This window comes from Triturus cristatus, chromosome 3_1, assembly GCF_964204655.1.
Source record: "Triturus cristatus chromosome 3_1, aTriCri1.1, whole genome shotgun sequence".
Taxonomy (NCBI): domain Eukaryota; kingdom Metazoa; phylum Chordata; class Amphibia; order Caudata; family Salamandridae; genus Triturus; species Triturus cristatus.
The window spans coordinates 813,231,957-813,258,264 of NC_140583.1; the positions used below are offsets into that span (position 1 = coordinate 813,231,957).

Here is a 26,308-nt window from a genome sequence, read left to right on the forward strand (position 1 = left end):
TTAGGTCCAGTGTCGCTAGGAAGTCTCCCTGACTGAGTAACGGCAGAACCTGCTGGAGGGTGAGCATATGAAAATGCTCTGACAGGATGTATTGGTTGAGGGGGCGGAGGTCTAGTATAGGTCGTAAAGACCCGTCCTTTTTTGGGATTAAGAAGTACAGAGAGTACACCCCTGACCCCCGCTGTTCCATAGGCACGAGCTCTATGGCTCCTTTTTGCAGCATACCTTGTACTTCTTGCTGCAATAATGTCAAGTGCTCTGCGGACATAGGATGGTGTCTTGGTGGTATGTTGGGTGGATTGGATGTTAATTCCAGACAATAACCGTACTGGACAATTTCTCTGACCCACCTGTCTGTGGTGATGGATCTCCAGACTGGCAGGAACTGTTGGAGTCTCCCCCCGACCGGTGTTATGTGGGCGGGGGGCAGCGACAAGACGTCACTGTTTGTTATTGGCGGAGGACCTGGTGTTGTTGTGTCCGCGTCCTCTGCCTTTGGTGCTGGATCCACGATATCCACCCCTATTGTTTTTATTATAGGTACTCTGGGTACCTCCTTTACTGTACTGCTGCTGGGACCCCTGACCTCTAGCTGCTCCTCTATTCCCGGGGCGACGAAAGGAGCAACTCCGAAACTGCTGCGACTGTAGAGCCCCCATAGATTTCGCAGTTTGTGTCCTTTTTAATCTTTTCCAGCGTAGTGTCAACCTCGGGGCCAAATAAAAAGTATGGGTTGACTGGTTGATTCAAGATATTATTTTGAATCTCAGGTTTGAAGCCTGATATTCTCAGCCATGCGTGCCTCCTCAACATCACACTAGTGTTGATTGCCCTTGCTGCAGTGTCAGCTGCATCCAGTGCGCATTTAATGGATGCATTTGTAATGAGTTGTCCCTCTCTGATGAGGAGCTCCGCTCCATCTTTGTATTCATCTGGTAGGTGTTCTAGCAGTGTTTCTAGTGTATCGTAGTGTGACCTGTCGTATCGGGCCAGGAATGCCTGAGTGTTGGCAATGCGCCAGATGTTTGCTGCTTGTGCTGCTACCCTTTTGCCTGATGTTTCTAGCACTTTGGACTCCTTGTCTGGAGGAGGAGCATCACCTGTAGTCTGCGAGTTAGCTCTCTTGCGAGCATTAGAAACTACCATGGAGTCCAATGGCAATTGACCCTTAATGTACATTGGGTCTCCGGGTGCAGGCTTGTATTTCTTCTCTATTCTTGGGTTCAATACCCGTGCCCTGGTGGTCTCCTTAAAGATGTCTTTAGCATGTTTAAGAACCCCTTCCAACATTGGTAGAGTCTTGACCGTTCGTTCTGATGTGGAGAACGTGTCCACCAAGAAATCCTCCTCCACAGAGTCAGAATGGAGTTCCACTCCGTGATTGGCAGCTGCCCTTTCAATGAGGGCGTTAAAAGCAGCAGTATCTTCAGTGGGAGATGTTTTGACATTATAAAGATGAGTGTCAGGAGCATCTTGTGGGTCACCTTGGTCAGTAGGGTCTCCCCATGCTTGATCTTGGTCCTGCTGTTGGTCATCAGGGTCATTATCCACGGGATAAGTGGTATCATCCCCAATATAGCCCTCTCCATCATCCTGTTCCGAGTGTGTATGAGAAAAAGATGGTGGTTCCTGAGGATGGGTGTGGAATGTTTCTACAAGCACTGGCGTCGAACCTGATGCCAGTTTCCTTTTTAGTGGAATCTTGTAGGAGTCCAAAGCCTTCTCTGGAACAATTCTCCGCTTGCGGAACAACAGCCTACCAGTGTCGGCGTCGATAAACTGGTCCTGCGAGTCCTCGACATCGTTTTTTTCCGTGGACACCGTTCGTGGTTGTTCGAGACTCCTCCTAAGTTCGAACATCTTCGGTGCCCCCGGTGGCGGTAATCCAAACTTGATCGGTGCCAGCGCCGAGTGAGCTTTGCTGACTTTGTGTGGTTCGGGACCCGTTTTTGGTTCGAGGGTTGCCCGTTCCCTGATGCGCTGTAGGGACTCCGACACCTGTTGCAGCGTGAATGCAGACAGTGCTTTGGAACCGATAGGCTCTTTGGAGACAGGCCTCGACGCGGTCTCCGGTTTCTTCCCAGCCTTCGGGTTTTCGATCCGAAGTTTGGGATCGACGCCTTGTTGATTCGATATTTTGGCAGTCGCCGCACTTTTCGGTGTTGACTTAGTCGGAGCGACTACCGTGACCTTGGCGGTCGGTGCTCCAACCTTCGGCCCCATAGGCCGTTGCGTCTTCTCGGGACCGAGGGCCTTCTTCTGTGTGTCGGTGCCGAAGCCCTTTTTTGGTTTCTCGGTACCGAAGTCCTTCTTTCGTTGTTCGGCTCCGATGTCCCTTTTCTGTGTCGACGGATTGGAGGGCTTCGATGCCTTCGATCCGATTTGAACCAGTTGCACTTTCGGTTTCGATGTGACCAGTGCTGGTTTTGGTTTCGCTTTCACTGAATCGAATCCAGTCTGTTTTGATAGTGTTGGCTCTTTTGAAATGTTCGAAGCCGGGCCTTCAGGCGGGGCTGTAGAACGATCCAACCGATCTTGGGTAAGGCCCGCAGGCGATCCCTCGACCTGAGCCTTATCAAGACTCTGTCCTTCGGCCTCCGCATCGACGGATGGGCCTAGCTCCTCGCCTGAGCTATCTTCCTCGGCCCCAAGGGCCTCATCGTCGTCTCCTACCTCGTCAACGACGTCTTCGTCCTCAAAGATCACCTCATCATCGTCGTCCGATTGGGATTCATGCTCCGAAGCATGGCTCGAGTCCATCTCTTCGATGCTCTCGGCTTCTTCATCCTCGGTGCTGAATATGTTAACTGGGTTAGGCGCCGATTGTTTGGCCTCCAATCTAGCCGCCCGTCGATTCCGAAGTGTCTTCTTTGACCGAAACCGGGCGCAGGCCATACACCTTGACTCATCATGATCCGGTGATAAACATTTGTTACACACCGGATGGACATCGATGTGTGGATATTTCGCATGACATAAAGGACATCTCTTGAAGGGAGTCCTCGATTCCATCCTCGAACGTCGATCGATGTTCGGACCGAAACTAGGTCCGAGAAGTGTGAATTAATCCGAGAACAAGTATAATAGTTTGTCGATACCGAACGCGAACAATACCGACGATACCTAAAGGCTTTTGCCCTTAAATAAAGTTTTCCTAACTTGAGCTAAGATAAGCACATCCGAACCCAATGGCGGAAAAAAACTATCTGAGGATGGAGAGGATGCCCATGCGCACTGTAGTCCAGGGGAGGAGCCACCTATCTCGTGATACTTCGAAGACTCTTCCAGGACAACAATGTGCAATCATCCGGACCCAACACTAGGCGGCGATCTATGCACAGATATGAATTCAGCAGCCCACATGCCTCGAACGAATAAATACTTGCAGAACGTAAACAGACACACACACAGCACAAAGGCAGACGCGGGGCCGCGTGCAGCGGTGCAGCTAAGAGCAGCAACAGGTGCCACACCAGGGAGACGGCGCTACTCCGAGGACCGACCCGCTCACAATACTAGAGAAAGTGTGTCAGCAGAGAAAAAGTCACTCGGGTAAAAGAGAGCTGAAGGGGCTCACAGGCGGTGCACCCCGAACCTGCAGGCTCATCCCGGAGTGACCTCACGCTTAGATTGAAGACCCTCGGCGCATCGTCGGTGTGCACAAGGGAGAGGCGCCTGGAGGCTCTTATCGTTGTAGGACTTGTGGCGCTACATACAGAGAAAGCAACTGCACAGAGAAGACGTGAGGTCTGCAGTGTGAAGAAACTCGGTCAAGGGAACAGCCGGTACGTTCGCACACCTGCAGTTGTTCGTCCTGGACTGTAGGCGCAAGCAGGCAGACAGCTGAAAGCTACCCCAAGACACCGGGTGAAAGCGGATAGGTCGCTAGGGCGGCGCTTCAGGTGCTTCTACACGATCTGCTACGGGTGGCGCCTTGAAGCCGCAGGTTATGGTGTGGGAACCCGGCCTGTCAAACTTCTGACAATAATAAAATTAGCGGTGCTGGTCTGCAGGTTGCACGGACAATTCCTAAGTAGGACATTTATTCGCGCCGAGTTCTTACCGGAATATTTCTGAGGCCCAGCACGAGGACACCTTCCTAAGGAGGAAAGAAAGTGAGTCAACCCAGATTAGCGAGTCTGAGGTCATCCGGAGGGTAGTGCGCAAGCTGGGTTAGAGTGATAGTGGGCGGGGTATTAGTGATCGAATCGGAAGAGATCACACGGCGAGTCGGCAAACTAAGAGCTGGGCTCCAGGAGGAGTCGGGATTCAGCTCTGTACCGTCAACTGTACATACTGAACTCTGTCAGAGTTCTAAAAACATTAGAACGATGCCAGCAGGTAACTTTAGTCCTTTTTAATTCTTATAGGATTGCTAGATTAGTTGTGTAGCTAAGACTTGATGCGGAGACTGAAATAGATCCCCAACGAACAGGCAAAAGCTAGAAAAACAAGCCCGCGAGTGCACGCAACAGTGCATGATAATTCAAAACACATGGCGGCCATGCGGGTAACCGCAACCAATAGGCCATCGGCAGAGCAATGCGCCCGCCTTTGGCCAATTGCGTGCTGTCTTTGTTAAAAAGACGCACGCAAAGGCCAATAGAGTGGGAAATGGAAATGGAAATGGATGTACATTTGTAAAGCGCGAATTGCTGCCCGGAGGCGTCCTAGCGCTTGAAGATAATAGAGGAGACCTCATAGAGTGGCTGAGTGGGGATTAATAGGGGAGATTGAAAAGGAATGTTTTTAACTGCTTTCGGAATGAGGAAAGGTTGGAGTTGGCTCTGAGATGCAGAGGGAGAGCATTCCAGGTCTTGGCTGCATTATAGGCGAACGTCCTGCCGCCCGACCTGGTCTTTTTTATTCTGAGGGGTGTAGCTAAGAAGGTCTAGCTAGAGCGGAGGTTTCTGGTGGGTATGTAATGGGTGACTAGATCCCGGGTGATCATAGGACCCGTATCCCAAAAGGCCTGATGAGCAATGCACATGGCTTTGAATCGGATTCTTTGACGAACTGGCAGCCAGTGAAGGTTGACCAGACCGGCCCTCACAGATTGTCTGCGAGGAAGTTCGAGCAGTAGACGGGCCGCGCAGTTCTGCACTGTCTGAAGTCTGCGTAGGGTGTAGTCTGGGGCACCAAGGTATAACACATTGTTAAAATCCAGGCGGGACTGTATCGGACCCTGTATAGCTACCTGCTTGGCCTGCTTGGGACAAAACAAAACAAAACAAAAACAAAAAGCACACGCACAAGCGTGTGCGATTGTTAGGTCGGTTTTTGAAAGCCTTCGCCAGAACAGCGCATGCGCGCTGTTACAGGCTCAACCTATAAACTGTTAAAGTAATGAGTGACATAAAATGTGTTGAAGGTTAGAGGAAGATGGGGAAGGAATGCAAGAAGAAGATAGCAGATATAGAGGTGAAAGGGATCCTGACCGAGACATGGCATATGATAAGATAAATGTATGACTGATATATCTATTGTATTAATGTTGCACTAATTGTAGAATTTAAAGCTTTAGTGATGTACCTGTAACATCACCACGGTTAAAAGTCACATGGCATCACTGCTGGGAAGACATCACAGGCCATATCATGTCACTTCCTGTGATGTTACTGGGGTCAAAGTGCATGTAATGTCACTTCCGCTTCCCCAGACATTTTGGTGAATCAACGTCTGTGAGAAAGTGCCATCTTTCTTGCATGGTATGGCCCCACTTTTTGCTGAATGTACTTTGACTGAGTGTGCCCTGAACTCCTGCCAAACAGGTTCCCAGGGCCTATGTTCCTTCCCTAAACAAAAACCTCAAACCCAAATTGGCAAACCCTGGCCACATGCCAGCCCCTGGTAAATGGTACCCTAGGTACCCAGGGCCTTGTGACCAGGGAAGGCCTCTAAGGGCTGCAGCACTCATTGTGCCGCCCTTAGAAGCCCTGTACCCTAACACACACAAACTGCCCTTGCAGGCTGAGAGTCTGGGTACAAGACAAAACAGAGAGTCGACATGGCACACATCCCTGTGTGCCATGCCCACCACCTACACTGCCCTGGCATACATCAGCCACCCCTCTAGCTGGGTGCCCTACGCCAGTGGTGTGGGCACAGAGGCATGAGCCCTGTGCCGCTACAGTACCCAGGTCAATTCCTGGGCCCTGTAAGTGCAGTGCTGCCATTAAGAGTACATGGTGCTGGGAGCTTGTCAAACACGAACTCCACAGCACCATAATGGCAACACTGAAGACTGAGAAGTTTGGTATCAAACTGCTCAGCACATTAAACCCACACGGATGCCAGTATGGGATTTAATGTATCAAGCACCACAGAGGGCATCTTAGAGAGAGGCCCCCTGAAACCTAACCTACAATCCACGTCTGGTCTGAGAGGCTGCCTAGGCTGCCACACAGCAGACATGTTGCTGGACCCCTGGGTAGGAGAGCCACTGCTCTCCTGGGTCTGCAACAATGCACATCCTGTGCGAGGTGCTAGATCTCCTCCCCCAGGATGGGCAGGGGGAAGCTTCAAAGGCATGCCGCCTCTGTGAGCTTCCCCAGGCCACTTGCAACCCCCACTCTGGCGGGAAGCTTGGCCGGAAACCCCAAATAAGGACAGGGGATGTGCCAGCCTGCCAACCCCACCCCTCAGGTGGGGGAGGCGAGGTGAAGCACATCTCCGGGCGCTCGCCATCTTGAAGATGGGAGGCCCTACCCTATCAGGACTAGGCTACTGCCCCCCTCCCACAGGAGAGTGGCACAATAGGGGGTGTACTCACCCCAGGACAGGGACCCATTGGTCCCTGCCCTTCACCTACCTGTAACGCCCCTAAATCTAGTATTTAGGGGCACCCTGAACCTTCCTTCCCCAGATTCCGAAATACAAAGAAGAGCAAGAAGAAAGAAGACCTGCCCTGCAGCTGCTAAGAAGAGGAAGACACCAACTGCTTTGGCCCCAGCCCTACCGGCCTGTCGACCCTCGAAACTGCTCCTGCTACAACCCGGCACCTCTTGTGGCCAGCAGCCTCACAAACCCCGGAGGACCTGGCTACCTTTTGGCTCTAAGCACCTGGACTCCCATGAGTACAGGCTCTACTCAAAATCTGCTTCTAATCCCTGGCATCAGCCCGGAACCGTGAACCCTACACACTCTGCACCCGCCAAGCCTGGCCTGTGCCGGAGTGAACAAAGACCACGAGGACGACCCCACGGCGACTGTGACCCAGAGTCCGGCACCCAAGGACTTCCCTCGACGCTCCTGACAACGCCTGCAGCCTCAGAACCAGGTACCCCCCCCCCCACCCCCAACCGCGATCAGAGGGTAAGATTTCCAGACACCAAAAGGCACCTCTGCACCCGGCGGCCTGCTGCCCCCTGTGCCCAACTCCTGGGTACCTACCTATCCTCCAACTACCCAACTTACCTCTCAAAGTGGTGGTGGCACCTGAAGAATCTTCGTCCCCGAGCTTGCAGTCTTTTTCTAAACCAGAGCTTTCCCATTGAAATCAATTGAGCGCCTGAAGGCTCAAAAGCACCCTGCACCCAGCCGCCCGAGTAGCGCTGTCAGTGTAACCTCTACACCTATCTACTTCCCCATTTGCCCTGAGCAAGTGACCAGGAGCCCAGCTCCCACAGCCACGTGACCTGCTAGTCAGCAGCCACCAACCAAGGCCCCCCTGCCTCTCATAGGATAAAATTGGGCCTAACTCTCTCTGCACCCGGCTGCCCCTGTGCCGCTGAGGGTGAAACAACTGTACCTACCTGACCCTGGGAGACCCCTGAGTCTATGCCCAGAACCTTAACTCTGCCAGTCGAGTACTTACCTTTAAACCGATAACTCAATTTTCTCCATAGGGTAACAATGACTGGTTTCTTTTGAAATTTCTTCTGTGTGGAGTTTTCAAAATTTAAATTATTCACCAAAAATCAGCCGAGTAACGAAAGCGAAAATACTCACCTGCTATTAGGTGAGCTCCCAGTGTTGGATCTTGGTCCCCAGCACTGACTCTGAAAAATATTCACAACCGTACTTACCAGTAACCCAATTTTCTTCCATAGGAAATCATTGACTGTTTTTCTGTGAAATTTGTTCCAAGTGTCAATTTCTGCAAACTTTAAATATTCTTTAAAAATCGTATAAATTATGAAAACGTAATTACTTACCTGTTTTAGATAAAGGTTCCAGTACTGAGTCTAGGCACCCAGTACTGGATTACAAAAGTAACGAGAACATACTATACCTGCAACTTGAATTTTCTTCCATAGGGAATCATTGACTGTTTTCTATGACATTTCTTCTAAGTTTCAACTTTTAAAATAGCAAAATATTACTTAAACATCCTAGTAGTAACTAAGTCGACTTTTATCACTTGTTTCTAAGTACTGTCCCATGAGTGAATCTAGGATCCAGTCCTGGAATCCCAAAAGTAATCCTGAAAGTAATCTATTGCAAATAACTTGAAACTTCCATTGAACTCAATGCATTATTGTGTTTAAAAATGTGTTGCCTATTGCAACAACTTGTAACTTTCTACAAAAGCCAATTGCATATTGCAAAAGTATTTATAGAAAGCATCTCATTCTGAGAAAGTATATTTTAATTCCTATTGTTGGTACTAAAATAAAACAGACATATATTTTTTATATAAACCATTGGCCTAGAGTTCAGTTATTGAGTGTGTGAAATCATTTTGCTGACTGAGTGTGTACAACAAATGCTTTACACTGTCCTCTGATACTGCCTTACTGCTCGACCAAGCTACCACTTTGGAGAGTAAGGTTATATCTAACTTTAGCCTCTGCCAAACCTCTGGGGACTGTGGACTCTGTACACCCGGTACCTATTTGGGAACAGTATATACAGAGCCACTTTCTCACGTCTATGGATAAAATGGTGTTCAGTCACTGGACTTTGGGTAGGAGCACAATCTATAGTTAACTGGGTTACAAAGTCTACTTAAGGACCAAGCTGATCTCTCAAGGAGTCAAATGAAAACAGTGAGCCAGCTCCCACAATTGACTCCCAAAAGAAAGAGCTGTAGGAAACCAGATTGCTTTTTACAGAACTGGCAGTTCAGGCTGGACTGTTCCAAATGGAGCAGGGTCATGGCTGATTTGCATATGGCTGGGTCCAAACTGAGGTGGCATGGTGAACAAAAGAATGATGGGTTAAAATGCTACCCCGAGCAGCTGTCAGAGGCTATTTTCTTGCACGCATTTCTCCGATCACCATTTATGCGTTTCATTAATCTTGAAGTGAGCTGCAGCTAAGCTCCCATAAAGTTCAACAATCTAAAAGTAGGTTTCTGCGACGCATCCCAAGCCTACTATAGGTAGCTCTCTGCACACACAGTCAGCCTTCCCTAGAAAAAAATGTTCATGTGATGTTGGAAAAGTTGCATTAAACCATCATTAAAGAGAAAATTAACGTGAAAAAAATCTCAAACTAATTTGTGTACCAAAAAAATCAATGTAATGAGTATGATGAAAGCCAAATGAAGCAAATCTGATCAAGAGAACCAAAATAACATTGAACAGCTTGACTGTGCCAACCTGACTGCAGCTCACTATAGGCAAAACTCAGAAAGATAGTAAAAAGTGTGCAAGGGCAGATCAGTACTGCTCAGAAGCGTAACACAAAATTATGGGGCCCCCCTGCATAATGTGTTGAGTGGCTACTCAGTCTCCCATATGTCACATATATTGACTCGCTTTGAGCTTAAAGGGGGTCACCATAGCATTGGGGGGCCCACTGAAGTATTGGGGCCCATCTGCATCGCAGAAGCTGCAGGGGCCTGTATTACACCCCTTGTACTGCCGTTCAAAGCCATGCAATGGGCTTTCGCCCCAACATTTGTAGAACAGACGGGGAGGAAAGTTTACTTGGAACAAACAAAATGCACACATGTAAGTAAACACCTTTAAACTGAAGTCATCCTTAATATTAAACTTTCAGAAATGTCAGGCAGAGAACGGGCAAGTGCTCCTACCTTGACTCCAGCTAAGATCCCGGTCGTAGAAACACTGAAATCCAGGTAGGCCAAGGTCTCCGGAGAGGGAGGGCAATAAATATTCAGCACCTTCTTTTTGGCTAGGTCATCTGTTCAAAGTAAACAAAGACTTAAGTTTGGTAAGTGCAAAAAGATAAAGGAGCTGTACAATTCAACACCATCTCACAGATTAGGAGGAGGCTTGAATGTCTCATCATTGTACAAGGATTTAAGGCAGACAGTTTGAAAGGGGAGACAGCAGATTGCACGGCATCAAAACACCTTCACTGTGAAGTAGGCACCTGTTACAGAAGTATCATTAAACAACATTTATAAGTTGAATTTGTGCGGTGAAAGTAGAGATGGTAAACGATGCAACAAAAAAGATGAGGGCTTTTTAGAGGGTCATATTTTGACAGAAAGATTGCTGACAAATAGCATCTCTAACTGAGAGGGGGGAGACAGCCGAAAGGTGACAAAGATATTACTTTCATGAGTCAGACTAAACAGAGTAGTGACTGAGGACAAGATGAAAAGAATCCTCCCATGAGGTCGGAATAGGGAGAAGAGGACGTGGACAAGAGGTCAGATGTGGCTGATGTTAAGCAGTTCCATATAACAGAGACAGTGCTTAGTAGATGTCATGTAAGACATCGGGAATTTCCAACAAAGGATCAGGTAAAACATGGGGACTGTGAAGAGGTCAGAAGACTTGAATAGGAGACTTTTAACCAAGGATCATATGTGACAGAAATAGAATAAGAGAAGGAGGTAAGAGTGACAGAAAGAAGCACATTTTTGAAAATATTGTCTTCATTTATGGAAGGCCTCTTCTTAGTATACCTGGGCCGTTAGGATATGCAGGGAAATAACATTAACTGTTACTGTTGTTTGCTACTGCTATCCTACTGTTGCTCTAAAAATTAATGACCAAGTACTCTTTTAGTGCTTGATTCTCTTAGGATAGCAGGGCTGAACAGTCAGGGCTTACTCACTGAGGTAGTTTGCAGTCAAAAATTCAGAAGCAGTATGACCCTTAAAATAAAAGTTGATAACTAGAACGTTCAGGCAGTTTTTTGCTTTTGACAAGAACAAGTTACTTACTTTTGGAAGAGACCAGATCTAGCTACAGAGTCCTTGCCTTTGAATTTCCCAGGTGTGAGACTGGATATGGAAGATTTTTCTACGAGCAATACCTCTGCGCACCAGTATGTTGCATCGGTCAGCTCAGTGTAGCGTCGTCCCCATAGTTTACGCCAGAAATTACATCCGTGTCACCTATATACGCGCCACCTCGGCATGCTGATGTCCGTTACTTTTCATGACTTTCCACGGCAGGAGCGTGGAGCCATGAACTGCACTCACACTGGTGTGTCCAAACTAGGGCCCTAAAAGGGAGTCACCTTAACCCTAGAAGAATGAGTTACTTACCTTTGGTAACGATGTATCTGGTAGAGACATAGTCTAGCCGCAGATTCCTTAACTTAGAATATCCCCAGGTGTCAGAGTGGATCCGGAAAACTTTGCACAGCAGCACCTCTGCGTGCCGGGGGCGGCGCCGCACGGCTCCGCCCTGACGTCGTCCACGGACGTAACGTCAGCGGAGCTATATATGCCCCTCCCGGCACACTGACGTCCGTTTTCGGAGAAATTTTTCCGCGCCGCAACGCGGAGCCACCACCAAAAAACTGTTAGAATATGGGAACAGTGTGCGAAAATGATGAAGACCTGGAACGATGAAAAACCGCACTATAAAAGAAAGTGCCAGGCACGGTATATTGGAAACTAGTAAAGGGAAAGAGCAGAGCACCGCTCTGAGAAGCAACCCCGCAAAAGTGAAGGCCAACCACTCTGGGAGGTAAATGAAGATGTAAACAACATCATGGCAGACGACAGAAAGTCCGCAACCTTAATGTATAACCGTGAAGGATAACAAGTCCAGAACATAGGAGCTAGACATCTCTTTCTGGTGACATCACAAGACCTCACCAGAAAGAGACGTTGTATCCCCAATAAGAGATTAAAACAAGCACTGGCATAGCCAATAGGTCTCGCCTTTGGGACCTTATAAGTGTTTAGCCATGCAACAGTTGCATAACTAAACATTTATAAGGTCCCAAAAGCGAGACCTATTGGCTATGCCAATGCTTGTTTTAACTGCTGCAATCTATTGAAGCCTCACGGAAAACATCAAAGCGGCCGCGAAAGTGAAAGTAATAGCGGTAAAGCGCGATGCCCACGCACATGAACTGTAGCTCTAGGCTGGCCTGGTAGCACTTTTTGGAGCCCTCACAAAATGTCTCGCCAGACCAACGCATGCGCTGGGACAGGCGAGACCTAAAAATGTGGCAGAGCCAATAGATCTCAAACCAAGGAGCCCAGGGGTGGTAAGAGACCCCAAGGCGATAAAGAAAGGGAGAGCAGGGGGTGGGGAAAAAACACTAATAGAACCCACACTGTACAACCCAGGGCGTAGAGTTGGAAGGGATACATGACACATGAGCATTCCTTCTAATTAAGAAAAATGGGCGGAGTAGAGCCATGGAAGCAGAATGAAGCATTCTTTGTGGGAGTGAAGTGAAAGCGCCACACTGCAGAAGGATCAAGCCACCCAAAGGGAGGCGAGCGTAGAAAACCCAACCTGAAAAGGTCCTCGCAGAACGGGGAGGACGGCGGGCTTTAAGGAATCTGCGTCTAGACTATGTCTCTACCAGATACATCGTTACCGAAGGTAAGTAACTCGTTCATCTGATAGAGACGTCTAGCCGCAGATTCCTTAACTTAGAATAGATACCAAAGCCATGCCTCTAGAGGAGGCGGTTCTGCGACTGAACCCCACCAAGTTCTAGAGAGAACTTGGCCGTCAATAAAGTGACAAAAACAGTGCCGTCAATCATGTGACGAAGCACAGTGGGGACAGTAATGTCAGCGCAGCTAACTCCTAGACCATGAAGCTCAGAAGAGAGGGGAGAACAATGGAAGGCATAGCACGAAAACCCTTTTTGTGTATAACGGGTTGAGAGAGGGAAAGCCCAGTGCCAGAATGCGCGGGCTGGAGTAAAAGTTCACAACTTCGAAAAGGGAAGATGAACCAAGCCTAGGATCCAAGGTGTCGACAGAAACCAAAAAGCCATTACCGGTGGACCAGGAAAAGCAGTGAAAAAAACACTGTTGAACCTGCGCCTGCAAGATACAGGGGGCAACGAAGGCAAAAAGCTGACTCCTGTCCAGCAAGTGCCGGTATGGAACAAGAAAACGCATACTAAATATGCCGGAGTTAAAAGGAATCTGATGACACCGCCAGAAGTGGAACTGGCCCTAGGGTGTGAAAGATCCACCAGATGTAATGTGTTGCCTATAAGCAAAACCCAGAGAGATGGCAACCGGTATGACCGAAAACGCAGACAGGGCCAGTATGTAGAATAGCGGAAGAAGCACTTTTTCGAGCTGCATCAGCTAGATGTCAAGTACCTTAGCAGCTTCTACGGATTCCACAGGAGCAGATGCTGGATCTCCACTCCTCCACTCCGCTACCGCCAGCTATTAGCTCACGAGCTGCAGAGCGGGGGAAAGGGGAATTGGACAGAAAAGAGAGACTGCACCGTGTCTTCTTCTTGGACTGTATTCGGAGCTTCTTCCTCACGACTCCTGCAAAGAGAGTTACTCAACAACTATTCTACAGTTAATTACACTATTAGTTGTGGTACTTATTTACTCACTATACCTGTCCTGACACAGTGGGTAGCTACTCTCTGGTTTGATTCGACAGATGTCTTCTAAGGAGCTGAGGAGTTGAACTGGTGGTGTGTGAAACCCTGTAAATAGAATCACATGTAAACCCAATTACCTACTACCTTGCTCCCCTCCCTTCACCTTGTCTTCTTATACCTGTCTTTCCCTTAGAAGAACCTTGTCCTTTTACTGAATGCTCTATAGTTCCAACTTGCTGCCTAATCCTCTTGCTGGATCCAGAACCAAGCAGGTGATGTCCGTCGGTAGTACCCTTATATATATATATATATATATATATATATATATAATTGCATCTACATGGAGATACAAGAAAGTCTTTAAACTCTTCAGTCTTTATTCTGAATTCTGTCTCGCTGATGGAAGGCTTTACTGCTGCAACGTCTTAGAATGAAAATCCTATTCATGTGACTCTCACTCTCTCAAACTCTGTTGAAGTCTGTGAATTTAAATCCTTGTCCTTCTATTTACACTGTCTCTGGAAGCTTTTACTGAGCGCTGGCAATTCCACGAAAATATAGATAATAATTGAACTTACTTCTCAAGAAGAATGTTCGCCAGCCTTACTTCTTGTTTACCTCCCAACTAGGGCGCTGTGAGGCAAGGCGAGTCCTTGGTTCTTCCACACTCTTGTGGATTCCGCCAAACTTGCAGATGAAAAGAAACTCTGTAGAATCCTGGAAACTCGGAATAGGTACCCAAGGAACCCTAAACCTCCTTGAAGGCACTCTGACTGGAACCTTAACTGAAGGAAGCGCGGAGCTCAGAGAGAACACCGCCTTCACGGAAAATTCGACGGTTGAAGTGCGCCACGCTCAGAACGAGCGCGCGCCACATCAACCCAGGATGCCTGCACCGCTGCCAGAGTGAGCACTGAGGAGAAAGACTGGCATAGCAGCGGCCATCTTGGGAGAGGGAAAAAGACTACAGTCGTAAAGGACGGAGGAAGGCAGAGAGCGATCTCACTGAAACCACTCTTCGCCTCCCCCCCAGGCGCCAAGCCCGACTCCTGGGTTGTATACTCAACCTGGGAAATCTAAGCCTAGACTCTCCAGTCCTGACAGTACCCCCCACCAAAACCCCCCTCCTCTCCTCCTTGGGCTTGGTGGGGTGAGTGCGATGAAACTCTCGGAGCAAACGTGGAGCATGGATATTGGATTGTGGCTCCCAGGACCTTTCCTCCGGCCCACAACCCTTCCAATCAACCAGATAGAAGATCTTCCCTCCTTGTGGCCTAGAATCAAGAATTCTTTTTACCTCAAATTCCTCCCTTCCTTGCACCAAAACTGGGGAGGGGGAATTACCTGCCCTAAAACCCTCTGGACTACGCTGGAGTAGTGAAACATGGAAAACTGGATGTATCTTTAGCCGGGGAGGAAGCCTAACCTTTACACTGACTGGGTTTACCATTCGCTCTACCTGAAAGGGACCCACAAATCTTGGCTGAAACTTCCGATTTCCCTTCAGTCGTAAATTTTTAGTAGAAACCCAGACCTGATCTCCCCTTTTATAGACTGGATTTGGGCGTCTCTTCTTGTCTGCCTGCCTCTTATAGGAAAACTTAGCCTTAGACAAATTCCTAGCAGCTAACCGAAAGGCCTCATGTAGATCTTGTACTACCGTTTCCACTGCAGGTACATCGCTATCTTCCTTATCTACAAAAGTGTTGGGATGTCGACCAGAATTTAAATAGAATGGGGAGTAACCAGTAGAAGCATGCTGAGCATTATTATAGGCAAATTCTGCTGCCCAAATCAAGTCCGGCCACTCTCCCTCCTGATCCATCAAGAATAGACGCAAGTATTGCTCCAAATCCTGATTTACTCTTTCCGTCTGTCCATCAGTCTCTGGATGGAAACTAGTGGACAGACGGGAGTCTACACCCAACCTCTTTAAGAAGGATCTCCAAAAACGAGAGACAAACTGTGGGCCTCTATCTGAGATGACAATCTTTGGGATACCATGAGCCCTTACAATGTGCTGAGTGAATAGTTTGGACAACTGGGTAGCGTTAGGGAGAGCCTTTAGAGGGATAAAATGGCTCATCTTGGAGAAATGGTCCACTACCACCCATATGACCGAATAACCACTACTGGACGGGAGTTCCACAATGAAATCCATGGAAATGGTATGCCATGGGTATGGGGCTAAGGGCAGGGGCTGTAATAGACCTTGCGGAGCCCTTCTGGGAGTCTTCCCCTTGATACACACCTCGCAAGTGGCTACATACTGCCGCACCTGAGCTTCCATTGCCGGCCACCAGAACTCTCTTCGAATCAGCTCCAAAGTCTTCTTCACCCCTTTATGCCCAGCCAATGGCTCGTCATGGAAATGTTCAATGATTTGTTTTTGCAGTTCCAGATCTGACACAAACAACTTGTCTTGGTAGACGGGTCTCCCCTTCTTGACTTGGAATTCTTTCCCCTTAGCCGTCCAATCCCTCTCCTCTTCAGGGGACAACAAACTTGGGAGCTTCTTTTCAATGTCTGTGGAAGTGAGTGTTCCGATTATTCGATCCACTGGAATAATTACACCTTTTTCTGCCGTTGGGACATCGGTGCTCACATGTAGACGAGATAAGGCATCCGCCTTTCCATTTGCCGAGCCAGGTTTGTACGTTAAGACAAAATCATAATCTGCAAAAAATAGGGACCATCTCAATTGACGAGGGGTAAGAGTTCGGGCAGATTTCAAAAACTGGAGATTCCGATGATCTGTAAAAACGGTGACCACATGCTTGGCCCCCAGTAAATAATGCCTCCATTCTGAGAACGCATCTTTGACTGCCAATAGTTCCTTATCCGCAATTGGATAATTTGTTTCTGCCGCAGTTAATTTCCTTGAACGAAACGCTACTGGATGTAACTGTCCCGTCTGCTTATGGCGCTGAGACAAAATCCCACCAATGGCCAAATTGGAAGCGTCTGCTTCCACAAAAAATGGGTCATCCGGATCTGGATGGAGCAGCACTGGGGATGACACAAAAATTCTCTTGAGTTCATTAAACGCTGCTTCAGTTTCCGCGTTCCACTCAAACTTGATCTTCTTTCTCAGTAGTCTGGTGAGTGGACCCACCCGCTCAGAAAAGTTGATGATGAAGCGTCTATAAAAATTGGCGAAGCCAAGAAAACTCTGAACTTCTTTCACTGAACGTGGAGAGGGCCACTCCTTGATAGCCTGCACCTTAGATTCATCCATAGAGACACCATTCGGAGACAGAACAAATCCCAAAAACTCTACTTGCGTGGAATGGAACACACACTTCTCTAATTTTACGAAAAGTTGGTTCTCCAGCAATCTCTTCAAGATGGATCTGACGTGTTGGATATGTTCCTCTAAGCTGGCCGAGAAAATGAGGATGTCATCAATGTAAACCACTGCAAATCGGTCCAGAAATTCTCTCAAAACGTCATTGACAAAATGTTGGAAGGCTGCCGGAGCGTTGCACAAACCAAAAGGCATGACCTGATATTCGAATAATCCAAAACGTGTACGAAAGGCCGTCTTCCACTCTTCTCCCTCGGCCATGCGTACCAAATGATACGCACCTCTCAAATCCAGTTTAGTGTATACCTTCGCTCCCTTGACTTGGTCCAAAAGTTCCGAAATCAAAGGTAGCGGATATCGATTCTTCTTGGTAACCAGATTGAGGGCACGGTAGTCGATGCAAGTCCTCAGTTGGCCATCTTTTTTAGGAATAAAAAAGAGTGAAGACGAGACTGGTGACTGTGAAGGGCGGATGAAACCATTGGCCATATATTTGCTCAGATATTCTTTGAGATGGACATTCTCAGCTTCCGACAGCGCGTAAATTCGGCTACAGGGCAGAGAGGCGCCAGGCTCCAGCTCGATTCGGCAATCATACTCTCGATGGGGAGGTAGACGTTCTGCCTCTTTTTCATCAAACACCGAGGCGAGATCTTCATACTCTGGTGGAATCTCTTGAGTGTCTAAGGCACAAATGGTCTTTGGAAAGCTTGCTAAGAGTTGGGATTACGAAGCTTCCGATGGTTCTGGATTCGAATGAAAGCAATGATGCATACAGTAATCTGAATTCATACGAATTGATCGTTTTGCCCAATCAATTTGAGGATTATGCTCCGTGAGCCAAGGCAGACCCAAGATCAATTGAAATTGTGGAGCATCAATTAAGCTGAATTGCAAAGAACTAAGATGTTGTCCGGGTCCACACAACAAAATCTCCTCGGAATCAAAAACAATCGGCCCAGAGGACAAACTTGTTCCATCCACTGCTCGCACTGGCTCTGGCCGTTCCTTCCTCAAAAAGGTAATTCCAAGTGACTTGGCAAAACCAATGTCACAAAAATTCCCCGTGGCCCCTGAATCGATCATGACCGAAATTCCTTCCTTGACCTTCCCTCCAAACCTTATTTGGACAGATAAAATTAAATGTGGAGCCGACGATTGCAGGGTGTTAGCCACTAATTTCGGATCTGGAGTTGACTGTTCCTTCGCTTCCACCAGGGCAACCCCTTCTACTGGTGGAGCCGATCTTTTACCCAGGAAGGGTTCTTTGGCTTCTTAGGACATTCCTTCACGAAATGACCGGAGTTCCCACAGTACATGCACAACTTGCCCAAACATCTCTTCTCTCTTTCTTCCTTCGACAAAGGTCCTCTGACCGAACCAATCTGCATAGGCTCATCCTCTGACAACGAATCCTTAGACTTGGATCCCTCTGATTTCATTCTGTCGAAACGGGGTGGTATATATCTAGTTTCCTTTCTCCTCTCGTTCTTCCTCTCATTTTGACGCTGATCGATCTGAAGAACCAAATCAATTAATTCTGAGACCTCAGTGGGACGTTTTGGGATCTGTGATAGCCCATCCTTCAACTCATCCTTTAATCCACGATAAAATATGGCAGCTCGTTTCGCCTCTGGCCAACTTGTTTCCACAATTAACTTGTTAAATTGAGCCAGGTAGGCCACTAGTTCACGATTCCCCTGCTTAAGATCTAATAACTCATTATCTGTGGATTGAGAGATGGACCGTCTGTCAAATATCCGTAGAAATTCTCTCTTGAAACCTTCGAATTCATACAAAATGGGATCATTGTTGTTCACCAAAGGCATGGACCACGCGGCGGCATCTCCACTCAGGTACGACAGCATGAACGCCACCTTAGACTGGTCTTCCTTAAAAATGATTGGCCGACAGAGGTAATGTAGAGAACATTGCGTGAGGAAAATTTGGGCCTTGTGTGGATCCCCACTATACCTTTCTGGAGCGGCCAGTGGGATTGTAGGAGAGATTGCGTGAATCACCTGCGTAGTGAGTTCTGCCGCAGAGGGGGCAGGGGCAAAAGAGGGCGTTTTTTCTTCCTTTACTGCTGAACGAGAACCCCCAGAAAACTCTTCAAACTGTTGACGCAAATAACTAGCATCTTGGGCAGACTTCCTGACCTCCTCTCTAAGGGACTTATTTTCCTCCATAGTATCACTTAACTGCTTTTGAATGCTATCTAACACTGTGGCCAAGGCCTTTACATCAATTCCCTCAGCCATCGTGCTCAGGTGGAATTAAATTGCGGGCACTTCAATCTGTCAAGTACCTTAGCAGCTTCTACGGATTCCACAGGAGCAGATGCTGGATCTCCACTCCTCCACTCCGCTACCGCCAGCTATTAGCTCACGAGCTGCAGAGCGGGGGAAAGGGGAATTGGACAGAAAAGAGAGACTGCACCGTGTCTTCTTCTTGGACTGTATTCGGAGCTTCTTCCTCACGACTCCTGCAAAGAGAGTTACTCAACAACTATTCTACAGTTAATTACACTATTAGTTGTGGTACTTATTTACTCACTATACCTGTCCTGACACAGTGGGTAGCTACTCTCTGGTTTGATTCGACAGATGTCTTCTAAGGAGCTGAGGAGTTGAACTGGTGGTGTGTGAAACCCTGTAAATAGAATCACATGTAAACCCAATTACCTACTACCTTGCTCCCCTCCCTTCACCTTGTCTTCTTATACCTGTCTTTCCCTTAGAAGAACCTTGTCCTTTTACTGAATGCTCTATAGTTCCAACTTGCTGCCTAATCCTCTTGCTGGATCCAGAACCAAGCAGGTGATGTCCGTCGGTAGTACCCTTATATATATATATATATATATATATATATATATAATTGCATCTACATGGAGATACAAGAAAGTCTTTAAACTCTTCAGTCTTTATTCTGAATTCTGTCTCGCTGATGGAAGGCTTTACTGCTGCAACGTCTTAGAATGAAAATCCTATTCATGTGACTCTCACTCTCTCAAACTCTGTTGAAGTCTGTGAATTTAAATCCTTGTCCTTCTATTTACACTGTCTCTGGAAGCTTTTACTGAGCGCTGGCAATTCCACGAAAATATAGATAATAATTGAACTTACTTCTCAAGAAGAATGTTCGCCAGCCTTACTTCTTGTTTACCTCCCAACTAGGGCGCTGTGAGGCAAGGCGAGTCCTTGGTTCTTCCACACTCTTGTGGATTCCGCCAAACTTGCAGATGAAAAGAAACTCTGTAGAATCCTGGAAACTCGGAATAGGTACCCAAGGAACCCTAAACCTCCTTGAAGGCACTCTGACTGGAACCTTAACTGAAGGAAGCGCGGAGCTCAGAGAGAACACCGCCTTCACGGAAAATTCGACGGTTGAAGTGCGCCACGCTCAGAACGAGCGCGCGCCACATCAACCCAGGATGCCTGCACCGCTGCCAGAGTGAGCACTGAGGAGAAAGACTGGCATAGCAGCGGCCATCTTGGGAGAGGGAAAAAGACTACAGTCGTAAAGGACGGAGGAAGGCAGAGAGCGATCTCACTGAAACCACTCTTCGCCTCCCCCCCAGGCGCCAAGCCCGACTCCTGGGTTGTATACTCAACCTGGGAAATCTAAGCCTAGACTCTCCAGTCCTGACACTAGACACACGTGACAACATTGGCAGGTGACCAATCCATGGCCAGAAGGCCAGAAGTAAAATAGAAGACACGCCAAGACGTAGGCGGTCTGTTACAACCGGCGAAAGGGCCAATGGCACAAAGCCTAGCGTCAAAGTAGGAGCGACACTGTAAGACATCTTAGCATACCGGAAGGCACCTAAACACATTGTGTGGACGTTGGGACAACACGAAGAAAGGAAAGGCCTTCTGCAGGGCAGCGTGAGCAGCTCAGATGCACACGACATCAAGAGGGCAACGGCGGGAACCAGGCAGCTGAACACCACATAGAGGTGGTGGCCCAAGCAGACCGGGCAGTGACCACGGATACCGCATGAAGGAAAGAGCAACATCCCCTCCTGGCCGGGGAAGAAACACGGTCCCCTGCAAGCTAAAGGCACAACAATGGAAACAGTCAGGATCAATGGAAGTGCCCCGGACCACAAGAAGCAAGTATTCCGAAGAAATACGCCCTATGAAAAATCACAGTATGATCAAAGCAGAAGTGTGGAAACACCTGTGCGGGGAAGCAGGGAATGTGGAAAAAAACGCTGTAGACGAAGTGGTGAGAAAAGAGGCCACATACAGCAGAGATATAAACGCTAAGCTAGTACCCTGGAGGACGAGCCCAATATGGGCTGCGTGCCCAAGTTTGTACTAGTAGTACTAAACATTGCCGCACAGCGGCGGAGACGGTGTGAGCCGCAAAAACAAGGACAGAAGCACTACAGACAAGCGGGACCAAAGGCACCCGAAGTGCGATGCTAATAGGAACGCAGGACAAAAGACAGGGAGGAAATCCCCGAAGGATGTCCGGGAGGAATATTCCATAGGAGCGTACTAAGGCAAGGCAGTCGCCCAGCACCAGCATATACCCCACATAGGGTTTGTGTGAACCCCTGATAAGGGGACCCTCTTGAGGACCCTCTCAGAGGACTGAACAGGAGATTAAACCAGCCATACGGCTGAAATCTAACAAATTAGAGAAGGCTGAACAGCCGTGGACAGCAATCTAAAATTAAACCAGCCATAAGGCTGAAATCTAACAAATCAGAGTAGGCTGAACAGCTGATCAAACGGGGAACCTACTATACACGTTTGTGAAAGAAGTGTAGGAAACTAAGGCACAGAACAGTGCAAAAGTTATGGCAACCCGGACAAAAGCCGGGAAACTGCCGAATCCGCGTGGGGATCAAAAAGGTCCACACCATTAAACGGTAGATCTCTGAGGGCATCCCGAACATTATCTGGGAAACAACTGTCGCGCAGCCAGAAATGGCGGCGCATAACCACAGATCTGGCAAGAACTTGTCCAACAGAGTCAGTGGCATCAAGGGAAGAAAATTGCCCCATTCCCCTGCCATCAAGCAGAAGCCGAAGCAACTGTGACTGCGGCTCCTCTGGAATAGAAGGGAGAAGGGTCTCGACCAGGTCCCAAAGGGTCGAGGATGAACGAGCAAACATACACGCAGTTTTCAAGATGCGGACACCCGAACTGGTAGAAGCAAAAAGTTGGCGAGCACACGCATCCAGCCACCTACACTCCCTAGTGGGAGGTAATAATGGCAAGGCGGATGAAGACTAAGTTAAAGGCCGCCTGAACAACGAGTCCCTGAGCCGTAGGGTGAGTGGACAGGCAGAGTGGAACACCCGGAGCAGGACGGTGCCTACGAGCAATAGCCCGATCAACAGGGTCACCATATGGAGCAGATCCAGTAAGGGATGAGACAGCAGGGGGGGGGGGCACAGGAGGCTTAAAACCAAGGATAGCAGCCGCCCTGTGAATGGCACGTGCGTAAGTAGCACCAGCTTCAGTTGCCATTCGGCTAGGTGATAATAAACCGTCAGTAGGAGACGGCTGAAGACTAAGCCGTCCACTGGACAACAAAAGTGGAGGAGCCGGAGACTGACCCGAAGGCCATGCAACACAAGGCATTTGCACCATGGGCCCCTGATCCGGGGAATCCAGAGAAGCGTCAACCTCTTGACCAGGAGGCGTTGTTGCCAGCACCAGCGTCAATCGACACCGTGTGAAGGTCGCAGTAACGTCCGAAGAGTCGGGAGGAGCAGCAACCTCGTGAGGAATAGTGGACGGTGGCACCAGCGTCGATCGACGCCGGGTTGGAGTCGTTTGGAAATAGACGACCTTCATTGGGGACTCTACCTGGACGCCGTCTGACGTCGATCCCACGGCAAAATGTGCCCGTTTGGTCAAGCCGGGCGTCGGAGCCGGCGCCGCCTCCGACACCAGTGCAGGAAGCCGCTCAGGGCTATGCGAAGACTGACCGGGTGGGCTGGACGGGCGACTGGGAGGACCCACTGGGCCGTGACCCGTCGGCATCCTATCATCTCCGGAACCGGAGTCGATGCACACAGCTGGTGCCGAGGAAGAATCCACCGGCGAGGACCGATATGAGTGCCCTCCACCTGTTTGGAACCCGAAGGCGCTCCAGGGAGAGGTGGGTACCTAAAGTACGACTGGAGTGCAATTGAATAAGCCTCCATTTGGGCACGCTTTGCTCCAACCCCCGGAAAGGGAGGGTATAGAGGAAGCGACTGCCGGGCGCCCTTACCTGGCATAGAGCGAGAGGAGCGGGCGCCGCCAGTACGCGAATGGGAGGAGGACCTCCGTGCTTGCCGCTTGTGCCTGCGCTTACCTGCCCTCGAACGACACTCGCGGGATCGACCTCTGGACTGAGCCCGGTCCGGAGAGGGAGAGCGGCGACGCGAAGATGCTGGACCAGACAGCCGTGCGGCCAGCTGTTTCATGCGGCGCTCTCTGAGGGACTTGGGCTTCATCCTATGACAGGCGCCGCACTCTTTGGAGTCGTGGTGCACGCCGAGGCTCCACATACAGATGAGATGTGGGTCAGTGCCAGACATCTGACGCGCACAGGCTTCACAAGCCTTAAAACCCGAAGGCATTGCACACTGTTCCGGCGACACCGAAGGTGTCGAAAAGGCCTAAAATCCAGGCCAAGTAACTGCTGGTCTTCCAGGATCCGCGTTGGGATGCAGGAAAGGAGAAAACCGACGTCAGCGCCACGGGTGGGGCATATATGGCTCCGCTGACGTCACGTTCGTGGACGTCAGCGCGGAGCCGTGCGGCGCTGCCCCCGCCGTGCAGAAATGCAGCTGCGCAAAGTTTTCCGGATCCAGTCTGACGCCTGGGGACATTCTAAGTTAAGGAATCTGCGGCTAGACGTCTCTATCAGATATCTGTCTGCAGGGTGGGGAGATGGGTGGGCCGTTTAGGAATCTGCAGCTAGATCTGGTCTCTACCAGATAATGTGCTACCAAAGGTAAGTAACTTGTTCATCTGATAGAGACATCTAGCCGCATATTCCTTACATTTTAATAAATACACATGCAATACCATCCCCAGTGGTGGCCTGCGAAACAAACCTAAACTAAAAAGTCCAGCAGGACCGAACGGCAGAAGTGCCCATGACTATCCAGGCAGTAGTGGTTGGAAACGTCTGCAGGGATGCCCATGTTGCTACGTGACCGATGTCCAGGTCTGGGACTACACATGCGAACGCAGTAGTAGCAGCTTTAGCCCTGGTGGGATGAGCACTTAAGCCCTCAGGGGACTGCTCCATGGCCAGTGTGTAGCAGATTTTTATACAGAAAACGACCTAGTGTGAAATGGTTAATTTCTGCACTGCTCGACCCTTCTGCGCTTAACGAACAAGTTACTTACCTTCGGTAACAATACATCTGTAAGAAACATTAGTTAGTTATATTCCTCACCTTAGAATATCCCCAGGCGTCAGGCTGGATCCGGAAAGATTTTTCGTCAGCAATACCCTTGCGCGTTGCTAGGCGTCGTCTGAGGCTCCGCGTCCGTTGTCGTGATCGCCGGGATGACGTCGGAGTACTTAGACGCCGCCCTCGCGCGCTGACGTCAGTTCTTGTATATAGCTTTCCGCGCCAGGAATGCAGAGCCATGCAAGAGACCGACACTGGTGCCAAAAAATTCTAGGGCCCTGAAAGGGATGGCCTCAACCCTAGATAACAGTTCGCAGAACGGGGAGGATGGGTGGGTCGGTGAGGAATCTAACTAACTAATGTTTCTTACAGATATATTGTAACCGAAGGTAAGTAACTTGTTCATCTGAAAGAAACACGTTAGTTAGATTCCTCACCTTAGAATAGATACCCCAGCAATACCAACGCCGGTGGTGGGCCTGCAAACCAAGATCACACCAGAAAGTCCTGGAGACAAGAACGGCCAAAGAAGCCGTCTCTCCGGACTTGGCTGTCCAGGCAATAGTGTTTGGCAAACATGTGCAGTGAGGCCCACGTTGCTGCCTGACAAATGTCCTGCAAGGGGACTCCCCGGCCCAGGGCAGTGGTCGCCGCTGTAGCCCGAGTGGAATGGGCCCTCAGCCCTACAGGAGGTTCCTTTTTAGCTAAGGAGTAACAGGCCTTGATACACAGAATGACCCACTGAGAGATGGTTCGCTCGTGCATTGCCCGCCCCTTCTTAGCGCCCACAAAGAGTTGGTCGTCCACCCAGAACTGTTTGATGCGGTCCAGATAGGACAGCGCCCGTTTTGGGTCCAGACGGTGGAGCCTCTCCTCTTACGAGGGATGCGGAGGCGGAAAGTAGGTGGGCAGCGTAACAGACTGTCCGATGTGAAAGCCCGTCACCACATTAGGGAGAAAGGAAGGACGAGTCCTGAGATCAACTTTGACCGGATGGACAGAAAGGAAAGGAGGTTTAGAAGAGAGAGCCTGGAGCTCACTCACTCTTCCAGCAGAGGTGATGGCAACCAGGAAAGCAGTTTTAAGCGTCAACAGACGAAGGGGACAATTATGAAGTGGCTCAAAGGGAGCGCGCATCAGAAACGTCAATACCAGATTCAAATCCCACTGAGGCATTACGAAAGGGACAGGTGGAAACATGTGAGTAATGCCCTTAAAGAATCGAGAAACAACAGGGGATTTGAAAAGAGAAGGCTGATCAGGAAGCCGTAAGAAAGCAGAAATAGCTGAAAGATATCCTTTAAGGGTGCCCAGAGCAGAGCCCTGCTGGGCCAGAGAGAGAAGAAAGAGGAGAACCTCAGAAAGAGGGGGGGAAAGGGGATTCACAGCCTTTGCTGTGCACCATGCCACAAATTTGTTCCACCTACAGGCGTATACAGAGTTTGTGGAGGGACGCCTGGCTGCCAGAATAACATTACAGACTTCAGGAGGCAAGCAAAATGGCATCAACTGCCACCGCTCAATCTCCACGCATGGAGGTGGAGGCTGGACAGGTTCGGGTGGAGGACCGTCCCCTGCTGCAGCGACAGAAGGTCCTCCTGAATAGGTAGTCGTATCGGGGGATCGATCGACAGACTGAGTAGCTCGGGATACCAGTATCTTCGTGCCCAATCCGGAGCCACCAAGATGACTTGGGCCCGGTCGCTCCTGATCTTCTTCAGCACTCTGGGCAGAAGTGGTATAGGCAGAAAGGCGTACAACAGACCACAACTCAACTCGCGACGAAAAGCGTCTCCGAGCGAGTGCCGCCTTGGAAACTCCAACGCGCAGAACTGCTGACATTGCGCGTTCTCTTCGGTAGCGAATAGATCTAACCAAGGCTCTCCCCACAGCCGAAAGAGGCCTTGCGCCACGTCAGAGTTTAGACGCC

The 26,308-nt window shown here is 49.2% G+C and overlaps 1 protein-coding gene across 6 annotated transcripts in view; it reads right to left on the bottom strand.

Annotated features, from left to right (window-relative positions):
• The window catches only part of DIP2A (DIP2 acetate--CoA ligase A), an 879,263-nt gene that overhangs the window by 187,696 nt on the left and 665,259 nt on the right, over positions 1-26,308 (bottom strand). For all 6 annotated transcript variants that reach the window (XM_085645155.1, XM_085645153.1, XM_085645151.1 and 3 more), the window contains one exon: positions 9,983-10,092. In XM_085645155.1, coding sequence (XP_085501281.1) covers positions 9,983-10,092 — 110 coding nt within the window. The remainder of the gene's footprint in view (positions 1-9,982; positions 10,093-26,308) is intronic.